Source organism: Simochromis diagramma, unplaced genomic scaffold (genome assembly GCF_900408965.1).
Source record: "Simochromis diagramma unplaced genomic scaffold, fSimDia1.1 OVJJ01000344.1, whole genome shotgun sequence".
NCBI classification, from domain to species: Eukaryota; Metazoa; Chordata; class Actinopteri; order Cichliformes; family Cichlidae; genus Simochromis; species Simochromis diagramma.
This window is the reverse complement of record NW_024387375.1, coordinates 11,135,568-11,153,085: the sequence shown is the minus strand read 5'-3', so window position 1 is coordinate 11,153,085 and position 17,518 is coordinate 11,135,568. Positions and strand designations below refer to the sequence as shown.

Sequence of the window (17,518 nt, the reverse complement as noted above, 5' to 3'; positions counted from 1 at the left end):
GACCCCTCCTGACAGTTCCAGTTCCACTTATTATCTGTAGTAATTTAGCAGGTCAATATGTGAATCTGAATCCATTTTTTGTATATTTATGGCCATTAAAATATACTGAGATGATCACATATGGAAACATATTGATTAGTATGTGTGTATATAGCGTGTAATCGACTTAGTTATTTTGCAGCTAGCACAGTTAAATTACATTTGATTAAATCACAATGTATAAATAATAACCTGAGCACAAAAGGTGCTCTGAAAGCTGCTTTGTGATACTGGTGTGCAAGTGTTGACAGCTTACACTGTGTCACTGTACAAGGAGACATACTGTATGTGACACAAGGACAGTTTGTCCATGTAGTGTTCCAGCAGACTCCTCCATTACAGAGTTTATTTCATACTGAGCTCCTATAAAAGGAGCAGTAGGCAAATGTATACTGTTATTATTGGGGTTGTCATGATACAGACCTGGCACCATATTTTTGTTGCTGATCAGATATTTATATATATTTATTAAGGTCGGCTGCCACTCTGTGACTGCTGGTAGATTTTCTTGGCATCAATCTAGGACTTCAACTGAAAAACCTTTTCGACATAAATAATTGTGATTTATCTTCAGCATTAACATTACAATTTTTTTTTTTTTTTTTAAACTAACCATAGCCACTACCTTAATAAGTTAACAGACAGCCTTTGTGGTTAATCGCTAATAAATGTTTTTCAGCATTTTTGTATCTAAAGGTATTGAAAGTGTCAAATGTGGTGACGTGGGCCTGTGGTATGTACTGCTGATCACGTAGCCAGAGGTAAGCTCAGAGTAGCATGCTATAGTTGCCTTTGTAAGCTTAAGACACATTTTCCACAGTTACACAACTTGACTTGTGAATCCACAGGATGACAGGTTTCCATGGGTGAATTTATTTTTATCCATCCTACAGAACTTAACATCCTAGTTCTGTCTGGGCTACACTTACAAATCAGATGCAAATGAAAGTATACACAATAGGCCATTTGCAGTTCTGTATAATAATCACACATCACGTGTTTTCTTCTGTGCAACCCTGTCCAAGTGTTGTTGTAGAACAGCTCATGAGTATAAATAGTTACCATCTTGAGTGTGAAACTGTGTAGACTCGATCCAGTCTGGCATATTGAGGCATTGTTGGAGAACACAGAACAGATTGAATCAGCCGTATTGGCAGTTAGCAGTCACCCTTACAGTGAAAAGAAGGACAAAAGATCAAAACCTCTAACTGCTATAGGTAGCATATTACCCACTGATACCTTGATTGTGCCGTCTTGTTAGATATGATGATGTTCAGTATTTGACTGAGAACCAATTATCTGTCACAAAGTACCAACTGGAAGGAGCTAGCAAATCTCCACAAAAGCTACCACAGTGGATCCGAAATGATGCGGTCAAGGAGTGATTTCACTGTAGACCTTCAACTTTGATTCCAGGGGTCTAACAAAAGTAACACATCAACAGTTTGGGAATTAAAGACCTTTTGAGGTAGTCCATCCAAATTGACAAGCTCTAAAGTGGATTCATAATATAAGGATTCCTTTTAATGCAAATTCAATTGCTGCCTGAAAGTATGGAACCCATGGGCATGACCATTTGCTGAATTTGCTTTCTTGAGATTCTTTGCTGTTGTTTTTGTGGATTTTTTTTAAATTTATGTCTGCAGTAAGTGTTGGGTTGAGTTAGGTTGATTCATTCCCACTTAACATTCCAAATGCCTTTAACTGCACTCTAATGGGAATATTTACTAAGCTGCAACAAGGGGAAGACACTGAATTTGAGCTGACATTTTGAGTTGTTTTTAAACCATAAAATTCAAAAGAACATTACTGCAGACAGAGGAACAATCCAGTAGGCTTTATTTAATATATTGTTGGCTGCTGCAGTAATAATCCACTGTATTGGCCCTGCTGTGAGCAGTTAAAAATAAAATGCTGCTGAAGAAGGAGGTGGGGAAGAGTAACTCATATAAATTTGTTTAGACTTCCTTTTTATTACTTTTATTTTATCCTGTGCAGGGGTTGTTCACAGCCCTTGGCCCCATAAGTAAGTCTATGTGCAGCTTTTTAATTTAAAACAGCAATGTTTTCTCTGCTTTCAGCCGTCTTGGAAAAAGAGCAAAAGGTATATTTTTCCACACCACATATGGTTTGTGCTCCATACCTGACTTTTCCAGATATGAATTCACTGGTGTCGTTTTCTTGAGTGCAATAGAGAATCACAAATATTATTATTTTGACACCATTTAATGTTTTCTTAGGCAGCATGTATATATTTTTTTTTGACAGAGCATAATGTACAGTACCATTTCATAAATGATGAATGCTTTATGTGACTGAAGGGATGTCGATGCTTTGTAGAAGCAGCATATCAACATTGTAGGTAAAAGCTTGTTATGGCATTTGTCTCCACTACTTGCAAAGAGTTTTGTGAACAAAGTGCAAGCGGAGGATTTTCTGGAATGTATCCTTTTAAGGTTTTAACATGAGTGTTTATATGCTGCAGCAATATTTTCCTTGATCCATTTGATCCTTCTATTTTTAGCAGTTAGCTCTGCCACTTCCAAGCTTTTCAAATATTTGCACTTTTTATTCAACATTTCAGAAATGCATTTGATTTAGTTCATTATGCAGTATGGACTGAATCATATATGTTGTCCTTTTAATATGGTCATTTCAGACACAGACACAGCCAAGATTATACATATAAGATAAATAAGCATAACTTAGATTCTAAGTTTGATTACATAACTGGTCTTCCTCAGGAGAATACGCTCTTGTGATTTCCTAAAGAGTCAAACAACTTAGCACTCTACTTGGAAATGTTGTCATAATAAAGCCTGGAGAAGTGTTGGAGTGCTTTTCAAACACTGTTTCCCAGAGCTGCTTTGAATTTTCATAGATTTCCGTTGGCCCGCTGTTGGCCTGTGTCATGTGTTCTTTTGCCCGGATAAAAAGCCAGCTGTGCAGAATGGTAATGTGACGTTACGAGGGCAGGTCAAGTCATCTTTGACTGAATGAGCTCTGCTGCTGAGTGAGCTGGGAAACAGGAAGACGGACTAACAGACCCAACAAGATGATCTTTTTAAGAATTTTCTTCTTGACCTGTGGTTGTCTTGTTTGATTCCTTGTGTGCCCTATTCATATTCATTCAGTATTAGTAGTAAAGACTTTGTGCATCATAGCAGCTCTCTCAGGTTCATCCAAAGAAACGGAGAAGGTGGAGCATTTAATGAGAGGGAGGGAGGGGGGGCAGGCCAAACAATGGCTCCTCTCAAGAGCAAGGTCGGCTCTCCCAGGTGTCTCCAGGTAGTCATTAAGGGCCATGGGAACCCGGGCCAGACCTGCCTGTCACACACAGCTCTTCCTCCCACAGAGATCAGTGTAACCTCTTTGTAACCACGCTGAGCTGTTATCTGAATGTTAGGAAGGATCCAGGTAAATGTTTGTTATTTTGCAGTGGAAGCTAAGCAGTAGTTGTTTTTCAGAAAATAACTGAGTGTTTTTGAGAGGCTTATTTATTCATTATTATTGTAGTGGGTTTTTTTGTTAGTGAAATAACATGTGTTCCATCAGGAATTTCATAAGAGTCTGAATATGATCTGCATGCTGAAATTTAAGGAAGCTCTTAAAACTAGCTTGAGGTCAAAGTATGGCATTTAGATGCTGTGTTTAACATCATTTTAAGCTGAAAAGCTTATTCATGATCCACAAACCTTTAGCTCCAGCTTTTGGAAAGCTTTGAATATTAAAAAAAAAAAAGAATGAACGAAAAAAAAACAAAAAAACAACCCACCCACACACCTTGAAAACGAGAGCTGATAAAAGCAGGTCAGGCATACTGCCTTACATCAGCTGGTTGAGGTGATAATGATCTGATCCTCAGCACTCAGCAGTGGTGCATTTTAGCTGCTTAGGCTATTTAACCAAGTGACTTTATCTTAACACTACAACCCACATAAAGCTCACAAGTTTTTTTTTTTATACTTATGGTTTTTGATGTTTAGGCCAAAAGCAAGGATACATTCATCTGTTTTGTTTTGTTAAGTGTGCCTATGCCAAAAGGCACACCTATTACTTTTTGTCTATTCTTTCATTTTTTTTAAGATTAATTATTGTTATAAAATATTCATAACTGGTTTCTGGGAACTCAAAGTGGCTCTTCAAATATAAATTTACTTACAGAAGATAAACAAATACAACAAATAAAGAAGCTTAAACTATTAAAAACAGTTTTCTTTTATTAATCAGTTATTTCATTAGTTGGATATAATTTTTATACATACCAGATTCTATAAGCAACATCTTTAAACTTCATGCAGATATTTGGCTGACTGTCTCAGACTTCCTATAGACTCACCACACATGTACATTTACTACAGTTGCACTACAGTTACAGACACTTGTTTTTGACCCAGGAGCAGGTTTGAAAAGTTGATTTTCTTAGTAAATGTGTATCATGCAATTGGTCCAGATTACACAAAACTCTGACTTTTTATATAACTGTGATCAAACTGTGTGTATGATTTTCACAAAACTCACTGCATGTCACTGGTATCAAATCATTTAAAGTCCCATTACTCTTTAGCCCGCGGGGTTTATTCAATCAGCTTTGTGTGCGTTACCTAAGGGTTTGTGAGCAATCATTGCTGATGCTTAGTTCATCAGGGCGCAATGAGCTTTTCTTAAATCAATCTTCTTTGCTTTAAGAAAAGGTCAGAAGGTTTTTGTCTGGATAATAGCACAACTGTAGAAGTATTTAAAGTTTGCTGAGGACGATGGAAATGCCTGTGTGCTCATCACCTCTTATGCATGTCCTCAGTGTCTCTTTCTGTCTCTGTGAAGATTTAGCCCATTTAATATTTGCCAAAGTGCATGGAGATGAGGACAGTAATTAGTCAGCTTGCATACAAACTTTATTAAAAGCTGTTCCTTGCTAATGAGCAAAGTGTATAAGGGAATACTCGGGTCAGTTCGGTGCCATGTGCTCAGGTAAGTTTAGGAAAAGTTAACTTATTATGAACTCTGCTGGTCTCTCCTGTGGTACTTAAATTGTGACTGTCTATCCAATAATTTATACAGAGTGTCTCTATTATTGTGTGTAGAATTCAGCAGATTGTTTGTAATTCAGTTGTTTTTATTATTGTCAAAAGGACTTAAGTCATCTTTTCAAGTCTGTTATAATTAAATATGGAGGAGCCACATAAATAATTGTTTGTGTGTCTGTGTGTGCAGTGGGAGCTTCTGTGGTCCCTGATCCTCCTCCTTACCTTCTGTCTCCTGCTTGTCTGGTTCTACTTCTGGTGGGAGGCACATAATGACTACAGCGAGTTCAACTGGTGAGTACAAAAGTGCCCCTGTGTGTTGTCAGAGGCTGCCAGCATATAGTTTTGGCTGTAAACACATTCAAGCCTTACTTGTTGGCTTGTTGTCTTTGTAAACCGTCAGTTTAACCTGTTTTCTGCCAGAAGCCTCAATTATACTTCCAGCACCTTCGATCAGCTATGGTCCGCTCGGATCTGACTGACGTACATTTCACAATCAGTGAAAAGCAGTGAGCGCAAGGGTCTGTAGGGACATCTGCCTGCTTGTTTTTGCTTTGTTTTGTTTTTTGTTTGGGTTTGGGGGGGTTTTTTGGTGTGGTTTTTTTTTTTTTTTTTTTTTAGCATTTTGTGACTATGCGGTCTTGTCTGCTAATAATTTATTCTACACATGCACCAAAGGCCACGAACTTCAAAGAAGTCAAATAGGAACGACCACTCGACTCTTCAGCTGTCCGTGTCTGCAACGGAGTATAATCAAGGCATTATTAATCTGAACAGAGACCACCCAACCCTGTGCAGATTACACCATTACGTCACAGAGGTCCTCACCCATCAACTTCCTGTTTTGTACACCACTCAGTCCTGGGCCACATTTAATCGAACAAATGTATATTTGACAATATAAATTTGTATTTGTTAACCCACTACTGTTTTTTGGGACAACCACTTACAGCTTCTCACAGAGCAGACACTACGGTTTAATCCTAGACTAAAAGAAAAATTCAGTAAAGGCCTCCTGTGTTTATGGTTGAGGAATGGGTTTAATCAATGTCTGTGGAAACTTAGCCTTTTAAGATACTAAATGCAAGGCAATGTTAACTGATCAGCAACACTGTTTCCATTTTAGTGCAAAATCTCTAAAGAGCATGCAGACATCACATGATTTCAGATGAAAACTTTCCCCTCCCTCTCCTCTCTCTGTTCTCCTCTCAGGGATCTCTGCAACAATGTCACCTTTTCCTCTTATTATCATCCATTCCATTACCTCTCCTCGTTTCTTCACCTCTGTAGTTTTCAGTGATCTCCCAGCTCTTTTTTTCATTTAAGGCCCAGCTTTTGATTCACAATAAGTAACAAAGCTAACTTAAAATGGGCCTAAAGGCCTCAGACTAGTTTTGGGTAGATTTTTTTTTTTATTATTTTTTTCCCCACTCATGGTCCTTTGCAGTTTAACTGAAAGCAAATATCCCTAAAATGACCATCTTAGGTGCACAGCTCACCCATTTCCTGTTTAGCTCGAGTTTGCGAGGGGCAGCCAGACAGTAGAAAGTTATATGAAAGGGAGCTAAAACGGGCTGTTCCAGACAGTGGTTGAACTGAGTGGCTGCACCAAGCCCAGGGCAGGATAAATAAGAATTATTTTTGAGTCATGCAAAACAACCCTAGTAGTATCCAAGAATATATGGAGCTGTAGTAGACTACAATGCCCCCTGTTTACCTTTTCCTTTGCCTATGTTTGCCATCCTCTTTGGAGCTCTGCAGACAGTCCAGTTTTATCTGCTGTCTAAGTTGTGTGTATTTATCCACATTTACATCTCCAATAGACATTTGCCATCCCTCTTTATAGCAAATTTCCTTCTTTTTACCCTGCTTTTGTGGGATTTCCAGAGATGATCACAGCAATTGCCATCCCTGTCTTTATGACAGTGATTTAGCTGCAGGGAGTATCTCTGTCCATGTGTAGCATAAAAAGCATTCACAAAGGGCTGAGGAGCATCTGCACTAAGTGACCCTGCTATGGCTCTATGCCACTAGAATCATGCACAAGGCTTTGAATGTAAAGGACCTAGCTGTCATTTAAAAATGTGCACACCCACACCCAAAGAAATGCACAGAAACAAATACATTCAGGCACTTCGTCTTTTCTCTGCAGCTGTGGACCTGGTGTAGTTGCATGTTATAGTAAAGCATCCCATAAGACAGAAGCCAGTCCTCAATAATTTGTCCAACCATCCATTAATAATGTTACATAATCTATTTTTGTCAGATTTTCCCTGTGGCACAAAAGCAGTGTCTGTGGTCACTGTGCAGAGTCTGTGCATTATTGTTGCTAACACAAAGCTTGAGAGCACTTTATTGATGTCTGCCTGTCAATCAGAGACCTTTAGTAAACCAATAGTTTCCATTTTCAACTTTCTACATCAATGTCATGTTTCAACTGTAGATTGCATCATTTTGTCTGTTTCTTTGTGGACTTCTGCAGCTAATCTAACATAATGTTGTTGGTAGTTTGTCAGTCATGTTTGTTTTGTAAGAAAGAAAAACGGCTGATAATAGGTGGGAGAAAATAGGGACACATATATACACTGACACTCTATTCTCACAAGCCTTCACACCCTTTTTTATTAGGTGTGATGAAGACAAGAAATGTTGTTATCCTTGTTTCTGCAGGTTCCTGTACAACCGCTCTGGGGAGTGGAGTGATGGCACTGTTCCCATCCTAGCCACCACCGCTGCTGGCTTCACCTATATTGCTTTTCTAATTGTGAGTCACAGATCGCAATTGCTTCGTTGAAGAGATTTTTAAATTGTCTTCATGGGTTGCCAGATATGGTAACCACTTACATAACAACGGTTAGCAAGTTGAGATCTGTAAGGCAGCAGGCTTGTTCTGAACCTTGTTCTTGTTTCTTTCTGTCTTTCTCTTCAGGTTTTAGCACTTTGCCACGTTGCACTTGGGCAGCAGTTAAATTTGCACTGGCTTCATAAGGTAACATGCCAAATGTGAAGCTGAGCAACTGTTAATGTGTCTGTGTGTGGTTTGTGAAAAATGGGTGGTGGAAGGGGGGCGGGCGAGTTTTACATATGTATTTTTAACTCTGTTATGTGTTTACTTAGTGTTTGTGTGTGTCGCTGTGTCCAATCGTTGCTGATCAGCTGAACTTCCCAACTTATAGTTTGGAGTTGTCCCAGCAGAGTTGCAAAATCCCAGAAAACAAGCTGTTCAGAAATGCTGTCAGCAAATCAAATACAGTTACCCAACACTGTTTGAGATGTGAAAGAGCTGCGAGCTACTCTGGGTTATTCTGGTGCATATGTATGTCTAAACAAACAACCTCTTTTTGTGTCTCTCCCTCTTTCTCCACACAGATAGGAGTTACTGCTGCCTTGCTCACCACCATCATTGGGGTCATATCTGTCAATCAAACATGGGCGCAAGAGTGGGATGTCATCCCCATCTCCCTGCAGGTCAGCAGACTTAAATCACCCTAAACTACTTGTGATGGGTAGACATCACAGCTGGTGCTTAGGTTCCGTACTAAAGTGAGTGTTGTGATCCACAGGCGAGAGGCACCGTGTTATTTTCACACAACAACCAACACTTTGACCAGAGGTTGTCGGCCTTGATATAATAATGGCTCAGTAATGGAGCTATAATCAGTTTTCTTTCACAGAGACAGCCAGGGTGGACTGAAGTGTCTCTCCTTTGTAGTGCTGTGGAGGTTTGCACATGCCCATTTAAACTGGTGTAATTCCTACACTAGACATCGGTGTCTACAGCAATCGGTCCATCTTATACATCCATATACAGCTTTTTTTGTCCCTTTAAAATAATCGTTGTGTGCCTGCTGTAGCAGTTGATACTCTGCTGGTTGCCATTTGGAGGAATGTGTAATCATGTAAACTGTCTATGCGGTACTACAGCGACTACAGTGTCTCTAAAATTAAATTACATCAGAGAAGTTTAAATAACCTTATAGTTAGTGTGTCCGTTTGGGATTGTTGCACCACCAGAAATGTGTGATTGAAGTGGACACATGATTTCACTCCAACTGTGGCCATTAAAATTAAATGCCAGTACAAATTACAGCTATTATCTCTAAATAGTGTTGCCAGTGCTTCAACTCCAGATAATATCTGTAATTCCATGTCTCTCTGTCTTCTTTGTCTTTGTTTCTCTCCTCCTCTACTCAATCGTTAACTCTCTCTAACCTTTTCTGTCTACATACCCCCGCATTACATTTCTGTTTCACACCTCTGTCCAGGCTACAGGCCCGTTCCTGCACATCGGGGCTCTCGCCGCAGTCACGGCACTATCTTGGATTGTGGCTGGACAGGTCACCCGTGCAGAAAAAATGAGTATGTGTGCTTCTGTAACACAACATTCAAGTCCATTCTTACCTGACGTTACCATCAGCCACAGATCAAACACACACATACACAGGAGGAGTTGTGAATGATTAACACTATGTAGACAAGAGGCCAAGACCTCCACCCAGGGTGTCCAAGATAACGAACATTCCTCTGGTCTCATGTGATGTTTTCCACCCAGGACATTTTGAATTGTTTGTCCTTGATTTCAGGACTCCTTGTGGGGATCGTTAGCTCTGTATGTGTGCTCTGTCCTCACTCTCACTGCCACTGGTGTCTGTAAAGCAGACACCTAAAGAAAACTTGAAAGTCTTTGTGATTTATGATTTTGAACAAGGGGGAGCCACAGTGTTGGCTACCAAAAAACGGATGCATTAATGGTATATCATTAACTGCTAATTACTTACAAGTTATTGTTTTTTCAAAGATAAATGTATCTTTAGTGATAAAACCTGATACATCTAAATGATCATTGCTCAAGAGAATTTGCCCTTGTCTCTTTGAAAGATGGAAAATAACTCTCCTGACTGTTTAGTTGTTGGCTTCATTTTTTATGTTTATGTTTGTGGGGGGTTTTTTTTTTATATACTTGATGAGGTGAAAAGGTCTTGGCAAAATATCTCTTATTCAGTGCAGAACAGCAACTGAATATCAAAGAGGGTATGAGTGTGTGTGCGAGTGAGAGGGTGGATGAGGGTTGTGTGAGTCTCCTGTGTGTAACAAGAGTTGGCTACTGAACCCCGCCCCGGAGCTGACCTTGAAACAAATACATTCCCGTGTGTGGGTGTGTGTGGGTGCCCACTTTCAGCCATCGTTACACACTCATACAGAGTTGGACACAGGGTAATCTCTATGGCCCCGATGGATGTGTTGTTGGCCACTGTGTAGTTTTAAGCACTGCTGAACATTCAGATATTTACTGCCTTTGCACAGGTAACCGATTTTGGCACACTCCTAGCACCTAGCATCTTTCACAAACTGTGTATAATGAGCTGTTTGGTGAGCTTTGGAGGTGCTGAATGGTAGATTTTGTGTTACCTATTTCCCCTGTTCCAGTTATTATGCTATGCTCCTATTGGAGTGTTCTTACAGTCGTCATCATAAAAGCAAATTTCCCCAAAGTCAAACTAGACTTCATTATATCACAGCTAATAACTGTAACTATGTTGATGCTGCATATCTTCTTGCAGTGTTCCAGGTGGTGGTGGTTTTGCTGTATGTCAGTGTGTTACTAGCACTCTACATGGTGCCCCTACATATCACCTCTCCCTGCATCATGGACCCAGCCACCCTCAAACCACGCCCTGCTGTTATTGGCCATCAGGGAGCCCCTATGGTGAGTCAGCTGATGCCCAGCTTCCATTCTGAATGAGAATTTAAAACGAAATAAATAAATAAATTGTATGTTACTGTACGAACATGTACATCAGAGTCCTGATATTGGCTTTGCAGCAAGGCTCCCAGAGTCCCAGGAAAAATTGTGCTGCTTTATATTGTTTTTTTTTTTTTATATTAGTCCCTTGTTTTGTTTTGTTTTGTTTTTCTCACTTTTCTGAATGAAAAACAAAAGGACTGTGTCAGCATATTAACTTGTGTGTAACTGAAAAATAGAAAAACTATGTGAGCTGGGAGCGCTCCATACCTACATTTTCTTCTGGACTGCGGTGTAACCCAGCCAAAGACAAAGTGTTGTTTGTAGCTTTTTTTTTAAGCACCAGTTAGACTCTTACTTGGAGCTGGAATGGTTAGCCACATTAACATATGATCTGTAAGCAAAGTGCATTTTTGCATGATTGATTTATGTGCTTGGGTTAATGCCATTGCTTCTTAACATCACCTGCAGACAAATTTAAGCCCTTGGCAAAACGTACTGTTGAGTATTACACAACTGTTAGAAGGAACGAGAAGATGGTTGTTCAGAACAGTTAGTCACGCACACGCTCAAAAACACACCCAGATTTTTGTGCTATTTGTGCAAGGCAATTGATTCTCACTGTGGAATCTAAATTTAGGAGTGGCTGTGGAAGGCTGTGAGACTCCCACTGGGAAACAGTGATCACATCACTGGACTCTTTGTCCCAGAATCACTCTGTATTGATTATAGCATCATTCCTTTCCTGTGGTTCCCAGGCAAGTAGCTTTACTCACAGGCTTTCATAGGATGATACTATTCTAGTAAGTGATGGTATGGTATTGATCATACCCTCGACCAGAAGAGTTAAAGGGCAAGCTGCAGCTGTGACTTTTTTCATTACACACAATCCTTTGTGTTCAGAGGGCAGAGTGTGTATTATTTTGTGAACAGGACAAAGTGTGAAAGCTTTATAAATACATGTAAAAACGTGTTCTCTGTGTCATTTTCTTATCAAGAGATGTAGCTCCAACTTCAGAAAAGTCAGAAGTTAGGTCATTGTTACGGGGCTATGTGTTAAAATAAATTAAAAAAAATTCTGTGCCTGTCCTTTACTGTGAGTGTGTTTGTAGCTTGCTCCAGAGAACACAATTTGGTCCTTCCAGCGAGCGCTGCAGATGAACGTCACTGGGTTGGAGGCTGACGTGGCTATCAGGTACGCACACACAATCAATACAAGAGAATGATAAAGCAAAGCAAATAAAAGGTTTAGTACCCCCCCCCCCCCCCCCCCCCCCCCACCACACACACACACACACACACACACACACACACACACACACACACACACACACACACTGGGTTTCATAGATTATCACAATCACTGGCTTTTCAAAAATTTCTCAATCAGTTCAGGACTAACGTCACACAGGACCACATATCACATTTAGACCTGCTTGGGATTTTGTTTTTGTTTTTTTTGTTTTTTTTTTTTAAATTATTATTGTGTACTCCAAATACCAAAAGGACAATCTTTAGGCATTATGCATTGAACATACCGCTGTTAAGTATAGTAGCAGTCCGTAGTTATCAATTCCTGCATGATTTTACCAACATAATAAATGAAGACGGGCTGAGCTCAGAGAGGCACACTTGGCGGAAGGCAGTGAATTGGGTGGGTGGATACTCCAGTCGCCGTGCTATATGATGAATAGTGGGTGCCCATGTCTACTCATGCATGTACGGCTATGGAGGATGAGTGATTGTGTGGAGGTGGAGAGTGATGCCGACCACAAAGTGTGTGTTTGTGTTTTAGAGCCACATTTCATAGTGCAGAGTGTTTTAAGACCGTCAGTGCATCCTAATTTGATTAGATGTTTTTGCAGCAATCTTGGTGCAGTGTGTGTGTGTGTGTGTGTGTGTGTGTGTGTGTGTGTGTGTGTGTGTGTGTGTGTTCACTGTACAGTCCTGAGAGAGGTGAATGGGTGTGTGATGTTCAGGCTGCTGACAGGTGGGCTCCTAACGGTGCTGAGTAATTAGACCTGATGACAGCCAGATCCACAAAGAGACTCCACTCCTGAAGCAGACTGGAGACAAATGCTCATGTGTGCACGCATTCATAATATAGAACATGATTTTTATTTTTTTTTTTTCCCCCACACATGATGATGATGTTTTGGAAACAGTTCAAACACAGACAAACACCCACCTATATTTGTTAGTCAAATGCTTAGTTTGTTTTTCCGATTAGTATTTGAATGACAAATACAGAGAATGGAAGGGCTTTTTCCTTTTGTCTTTTCCTGGAAATGATCTTGATGTGAGCTCAGGTTTTTTTTTTTTTTTTTTTTTTTTTTTGTTTTTTTTTATTCACATATTGGTCAGCAGCAGCATTTTCCTTTTTTGGCACGATTTCAGTTCTTATCTCTTCTCTGCTATTTTTTGAACCTTCATCTCTCTCGTACACATCAGCTGCAAATATTAATTACTTCTTAACTCTTTTGTTTGCTAGCATGGATGGTGTTCCTTTCCTGATGCGTGACTTTACCCTGCGAAGGACCACAGACGTAGAGAAGGTTTTTCCAGATAGACAGATGGACGAAGCCTCACTTTTCAATTGGACGGATCTGCAGCAGCTCAACGCTGGACGTTGGTTCCTCAAGGTAGTTCTTGGTTTCTAATAAAGACTAAATCTGTGAATTTATTTGAAAGCAGTCTTAGCTTTAGCGTGCCGGGATGCACTGATGTGCAACAAAAGCCATTATCCCAGTGAGCCATAAATGCTATACGACATCGCACATTGATCATTCACGATGTCGTTGGCTTTCATCAAAATGTTAACTCACCAAAGCTTTACTGGGAGCTGTGGTGTGATGAGTGCCATGTTTCACTGTCATCCTTGTACATGAAGCAGCCGTCACTCGAGGACTGCTTTTTCATTAATCTGTCCATGTCTAAAGTGCAGGTTTGTTGCTTTAAAATGTTTCCTTCTTTAGCTTAGCTCTTATGAGATGAGACCATGATGTGCAAAGACTGAGATGTGGCTGTCTGTATTTGTTTGAATCTTCATTACTTTCCCCTCTTGTGTTTACACTGCATGTGTGCACACTGTGTGGATAGATATTGCATTTCTAAGAAAAGCCGTACCACCACTCCATGTAATTTCAACAATGATTTTTCATCACCTAATCTGTAGTGTATATGTATTCTACAATATATAAAAGGCAGAAATGAAGTGTTTTCTAGTCAAAAAAAGTGAAATGGCATCTTATCATAGATTAAAAGAATCTTCTCAGGATCTTCTCCAAAGGGAGTAAGCAGTGTAGCGAGAAATGTGGCGTCCTCCAACGATGTACTGAATGATCTTTTGAGTTTTTATGTTGATAAAAGTGTTATAAAGCTGTATTGTAACCTGTATTTTTCTTTCATTTAAACTGTAAACCTGATGATCACTTTTGTTTTCTTCCTTTTTTTGTGTGTGTGATGTTTCAGGATGACCCCTTCTGGACTGTGCACACGCTGCTTCAACGTGAGAAGGAACGGATTGCCAACCAGACCGTGTGCAGCCTGGAGCAGCTTCTAGAACTAGCCTCATATCACAACAGCACGGTGGTTTTCAGGCTGCGTAGACCTCCTCCCAAGCACCCCTGCTACGACAGCTGGATCAACGATACACTACAAGCTGTGCAGCAATCTGGGGTTCCTCAAAGCCTGGTACTTATATAGGGATTAAATGGCAGTGTGTGTTTGCTCTTTTTCACTGCGTGATGTCCGGTGTTTCTTTGTTTGCATGCTACATGCAAAACGAATGAGTTCAAATGCAAATCCTATAAAAATAGTTGTGTTGGTGATAGAGTTTCAAAGCTGTAACTGTTTGACGTACTGTGCCGTGTCCAGGTGATGTGGACGCCTGATGACAATAGAGCCCAGGTGAGACAGCTAGCACCTGATCTGATCCAGACCTCAGTGGTGAAACGGAGCCCTCAAGTTCTGGAGCAGTCCGGCATCAGCAGCCTGCTGCTCAGATACAACCAAGTCAGTAGAGAGGAAATCAGGTAGGAAGACACACAGCCCTGATGTTGTGTTATCAGTCTGCAGCTTCAGCACAAAGATTTATAAGTGCCTGAATGTTTTCCTTTTTTTTTTTTTTTTTTTTTTTTCTCCCCCTTTTTTCCCAGGAACTTTTCCGAGGCCCACATCAATCTCACCCTCTACACAGTCAACGAGCCCTGGCTGTACTCGGTGCTCTGGTGCAGCGGGGTGTCATCAGTCTCCTCAGAGGCCCCGCATGTCCTCCTAAAGGTGCCTTACCCCATCTGGTTAATGGTAAGGACTCATCACACACAGTAGTTTTATATAAGTCTTTTGGGTTCACATTTTGTTTTTAAGTTAATTGTTTTGGGGGGGGGGGTTTGATCTTCTATTTGAATGATTTCCTTTTTCCCCCCACTTGCTCCTTTACTGCATTGAGATTTTTTCAGACCTTTTCTGCTCTCCAAATCTTGTTGCAGACGTGTCTTAAAATATGTGTATTCAGCAGGTGTTTTATTAATTTATAGAAAATCAAAGAGAATGACGCATCCCATTTATAAACTGTAAGGTTTAGCCTCTTCTTCCAACCAGCAGGCATCATGTAGATCACTTACTGTTTAAAATTCTTACTTTTACTCATGTCTGATTGCTGAGGTTTCTCTCTAATATTGAAGGCTCTTTACCTGTTTTTGATTGGTGCCAAACAAATAAAAATTAAATAAAATTGTATTCAGAGCCTCAGTTATAGCAATCGCTGATTAGCTTGGCTCTATCCTGCTTCAACCAGTGGTCCTTAAGATGCTACTACAACTCGAGTGGAGCCCACCTGTATCTTAATTTAATTTGGACCTAATTAAGGGAGCTACTAGATACATGCTTATTATAAAGGCTGCGAGGGCCCTCTTTAACCTCCCTCTCCTTCAGCTTCATCCTCTCTTTGACTAAATTAGATTTTACTGATTGATATCAAAAGGAGAGCCTAGCTTTGAACTGAACTCCTGTTTGCTGTAGTGTCATTCTTTTCTAGTTCAGTCTTCCTGTTGAAACTTCTCAACATGGGCAGCCTCTCTGCTATCCTTCCACTCGCCCTCATATGTGCAGCGCGCCAAACCGCTCCCCCCATCTGTGGCACCATACGGGAACTCTGCATGACAACATGTGGACATGACCTCCAGCTCACTGCTACGGCTCAGGGACAGTTTAGGCTTTCGTAGCATCTGCGGCGCTGTCTGTTAAACCCAACTGTGAAAAATATCCCCTCAAATATGCTATGAGTTGTCATTACAGAAGGTAATGGGGAAGGAAGTAGAGATTTGCATTTATGTTTGTAGTAAATGATAATGTTGACAGTGTCAGTGTTTGTTTAAAAAAACTGCTATTTTAGTGGGTTTATTCAGAAAAAACAGTTCAGCACAATTCAGCTGAAATTAACTGTATTCTTTGGCATATAGCGCCACCCTGTGATGGATCCTGCTGTAAATGACTTCAAGACAAAACTCAGATCTATCGTGTGTGTGTGTGTGTGTGTGTGTGTGTGTGTGTGTGTGTGTGTGTGTGTGTGTGTGTGTTTCCAGAGACCAAATGTGTACTGCCTGGCGTGGGTGTCCGCAGACCTCATCTCCTTCGCTGTAGTCATAGGCATATTCATTTTCCAAAAGTAAGTACACACACAGCAGTGAGATCATTAAAGCGAGCTCTTACACAACAGCTAATGTTCCTCTATTTTTCTGCAGGTGTGTTATTCCTCTTTCACACTTAAATACACTCATTACTGCTAATTGACAAACACATTTACTCAGTAGACATCTCCCTGTCTGGAACACATCAGCAGCTCATACATAATGATGCTGTTTTTTAATCAAATGAGAATCCCTTTAAAACCCATTTTGTTTTGTGGCATTATAAGCCGTCATGTGTATTTCTGTTGTGTCCCAGGCTGGAGAAGGGTGAATGTTTTTATATAAACGCGTTTTCTCTTTGCTAAGCCCTTCACACTCCCTGCCCTGCGTTTCTGCTGTGTTAAAAGTGCTGTTTGTTTGTTTCTCTGATGACCCCAGAGACAGATGGCCTGTCCTCCTGTCATCACTGGCACCAAGGGCATTGATTTATTTATTAATCTGTTCCACAATAAGGGTCCAAAATGAGTCTGCTCTGATTATTGGAGCTATTTAATAGCTTCTGCTGGCTTCTAAACTGATCTCTTGTCTCCCGCCTTCTTTTGTCCTTTTTTCTCTTTCCGCCTCTTCCTCGTCCTTTCTCCTCTGCCTGACGTGCATGCTCTTCTTCCTCCTCCTCCTGCTGCATTCTGGCATCTTCTCTCAGCTATCACATGATCAGGTAACTGGGTCGCCTCTCCTGACCCAAAGTCTTCTCTCCTTTCACCACCTTTCTACCTTTCATAATCTTTACCCATCATTCCTTTGTTTGATGCATCGTTGATTTCCTCTTTTTTTTTTTTTTTTTTCTTTTTTTTTTCTGCTGTTACTATATCATCCATCTCATCCAGATTTTTTCTCTCCACCTTAGTTCCACTTCCTATATTTATTCTCACCTTCTTCTCTGTCTCACCTGAATGGATGTATTGCACTGCTGCTGCTTTCTTCTATGACAGCGACGACTTCTCATCCTCATTCTCCTCTGCTAAACAAATGAAATGTAATCTACCCACACAGCACAAAAAATAGTCCACAGTGAGAGTTTA

At 40.4% G+C, this 17,518-nt stretch overlaps 1 protein-coding gene across 5 annotated transcripts in view; it reads left to right on the top strand.

Annotated features, from left to right (window-relative positions):
- Positions 1–17,518, top strand: part of gdpd5b (glycerophosphodiester phosphodiesterase domain containing 5b) — a 40,698-nt gene that overhangs the window by 20,290 nt on the left and 2,890 nt on the right. For 4 of the 5 annotated variants that reach the window (XR_005692695.1, XR_005692694.1, XM_040008615.1 and 1 more), the window contains exons 3-15: positions 5,254–5,357; positions 7,734–7,827; positions 7,993–8,052; positions 8,433–8,531; positions 9,329–9,422; positions 10,625–10,770; positions 11,919–12,001; positions 13,298–13,448; positions 14,278–14,499; positions 14,683–14,840; positions 14,964–15,111; positions 16,392–16,474; positions 17,140–17,154. Coding sequence is in view for 3 of the 5 variants with exons in the window: in XM_040008615.1 (XP_039864549.1) it covers positions 5,254–5,357; positions 7,734–7,827; positions 7,993–8,052; positions 8,433–8,531; positions 9,329–9,422; positions 10,625–10,770; positions 11,919–12,001; positions 13,298–13,448; positions 14,278–14,499; positions 14,683–14,840; positions 14,964–15,111; positions 16,392–16,474; positions 17,140–17,154 (1,457 nt within the window). In the remaining 2 variants the exon portion in view is untranslated. The remainder of the gene's footprint in view (positions 1–5,253; positions 5,358–7,733; positions 7,828–7,992; positions 8,053–8,432; positions 8,532–9,328; positions 9,423–10,624; positions 10,771–11,918; positions 12,002–13,297; positions 13,449–14,277; positions 14,500–14,682; positions 14,841–14,963; positions 15,112–16,391; positions 16,475–17,139; positions 17,155–17,518) is intronic. The other variant, XM_040008616.1, reaches the window with a different exon arrangement.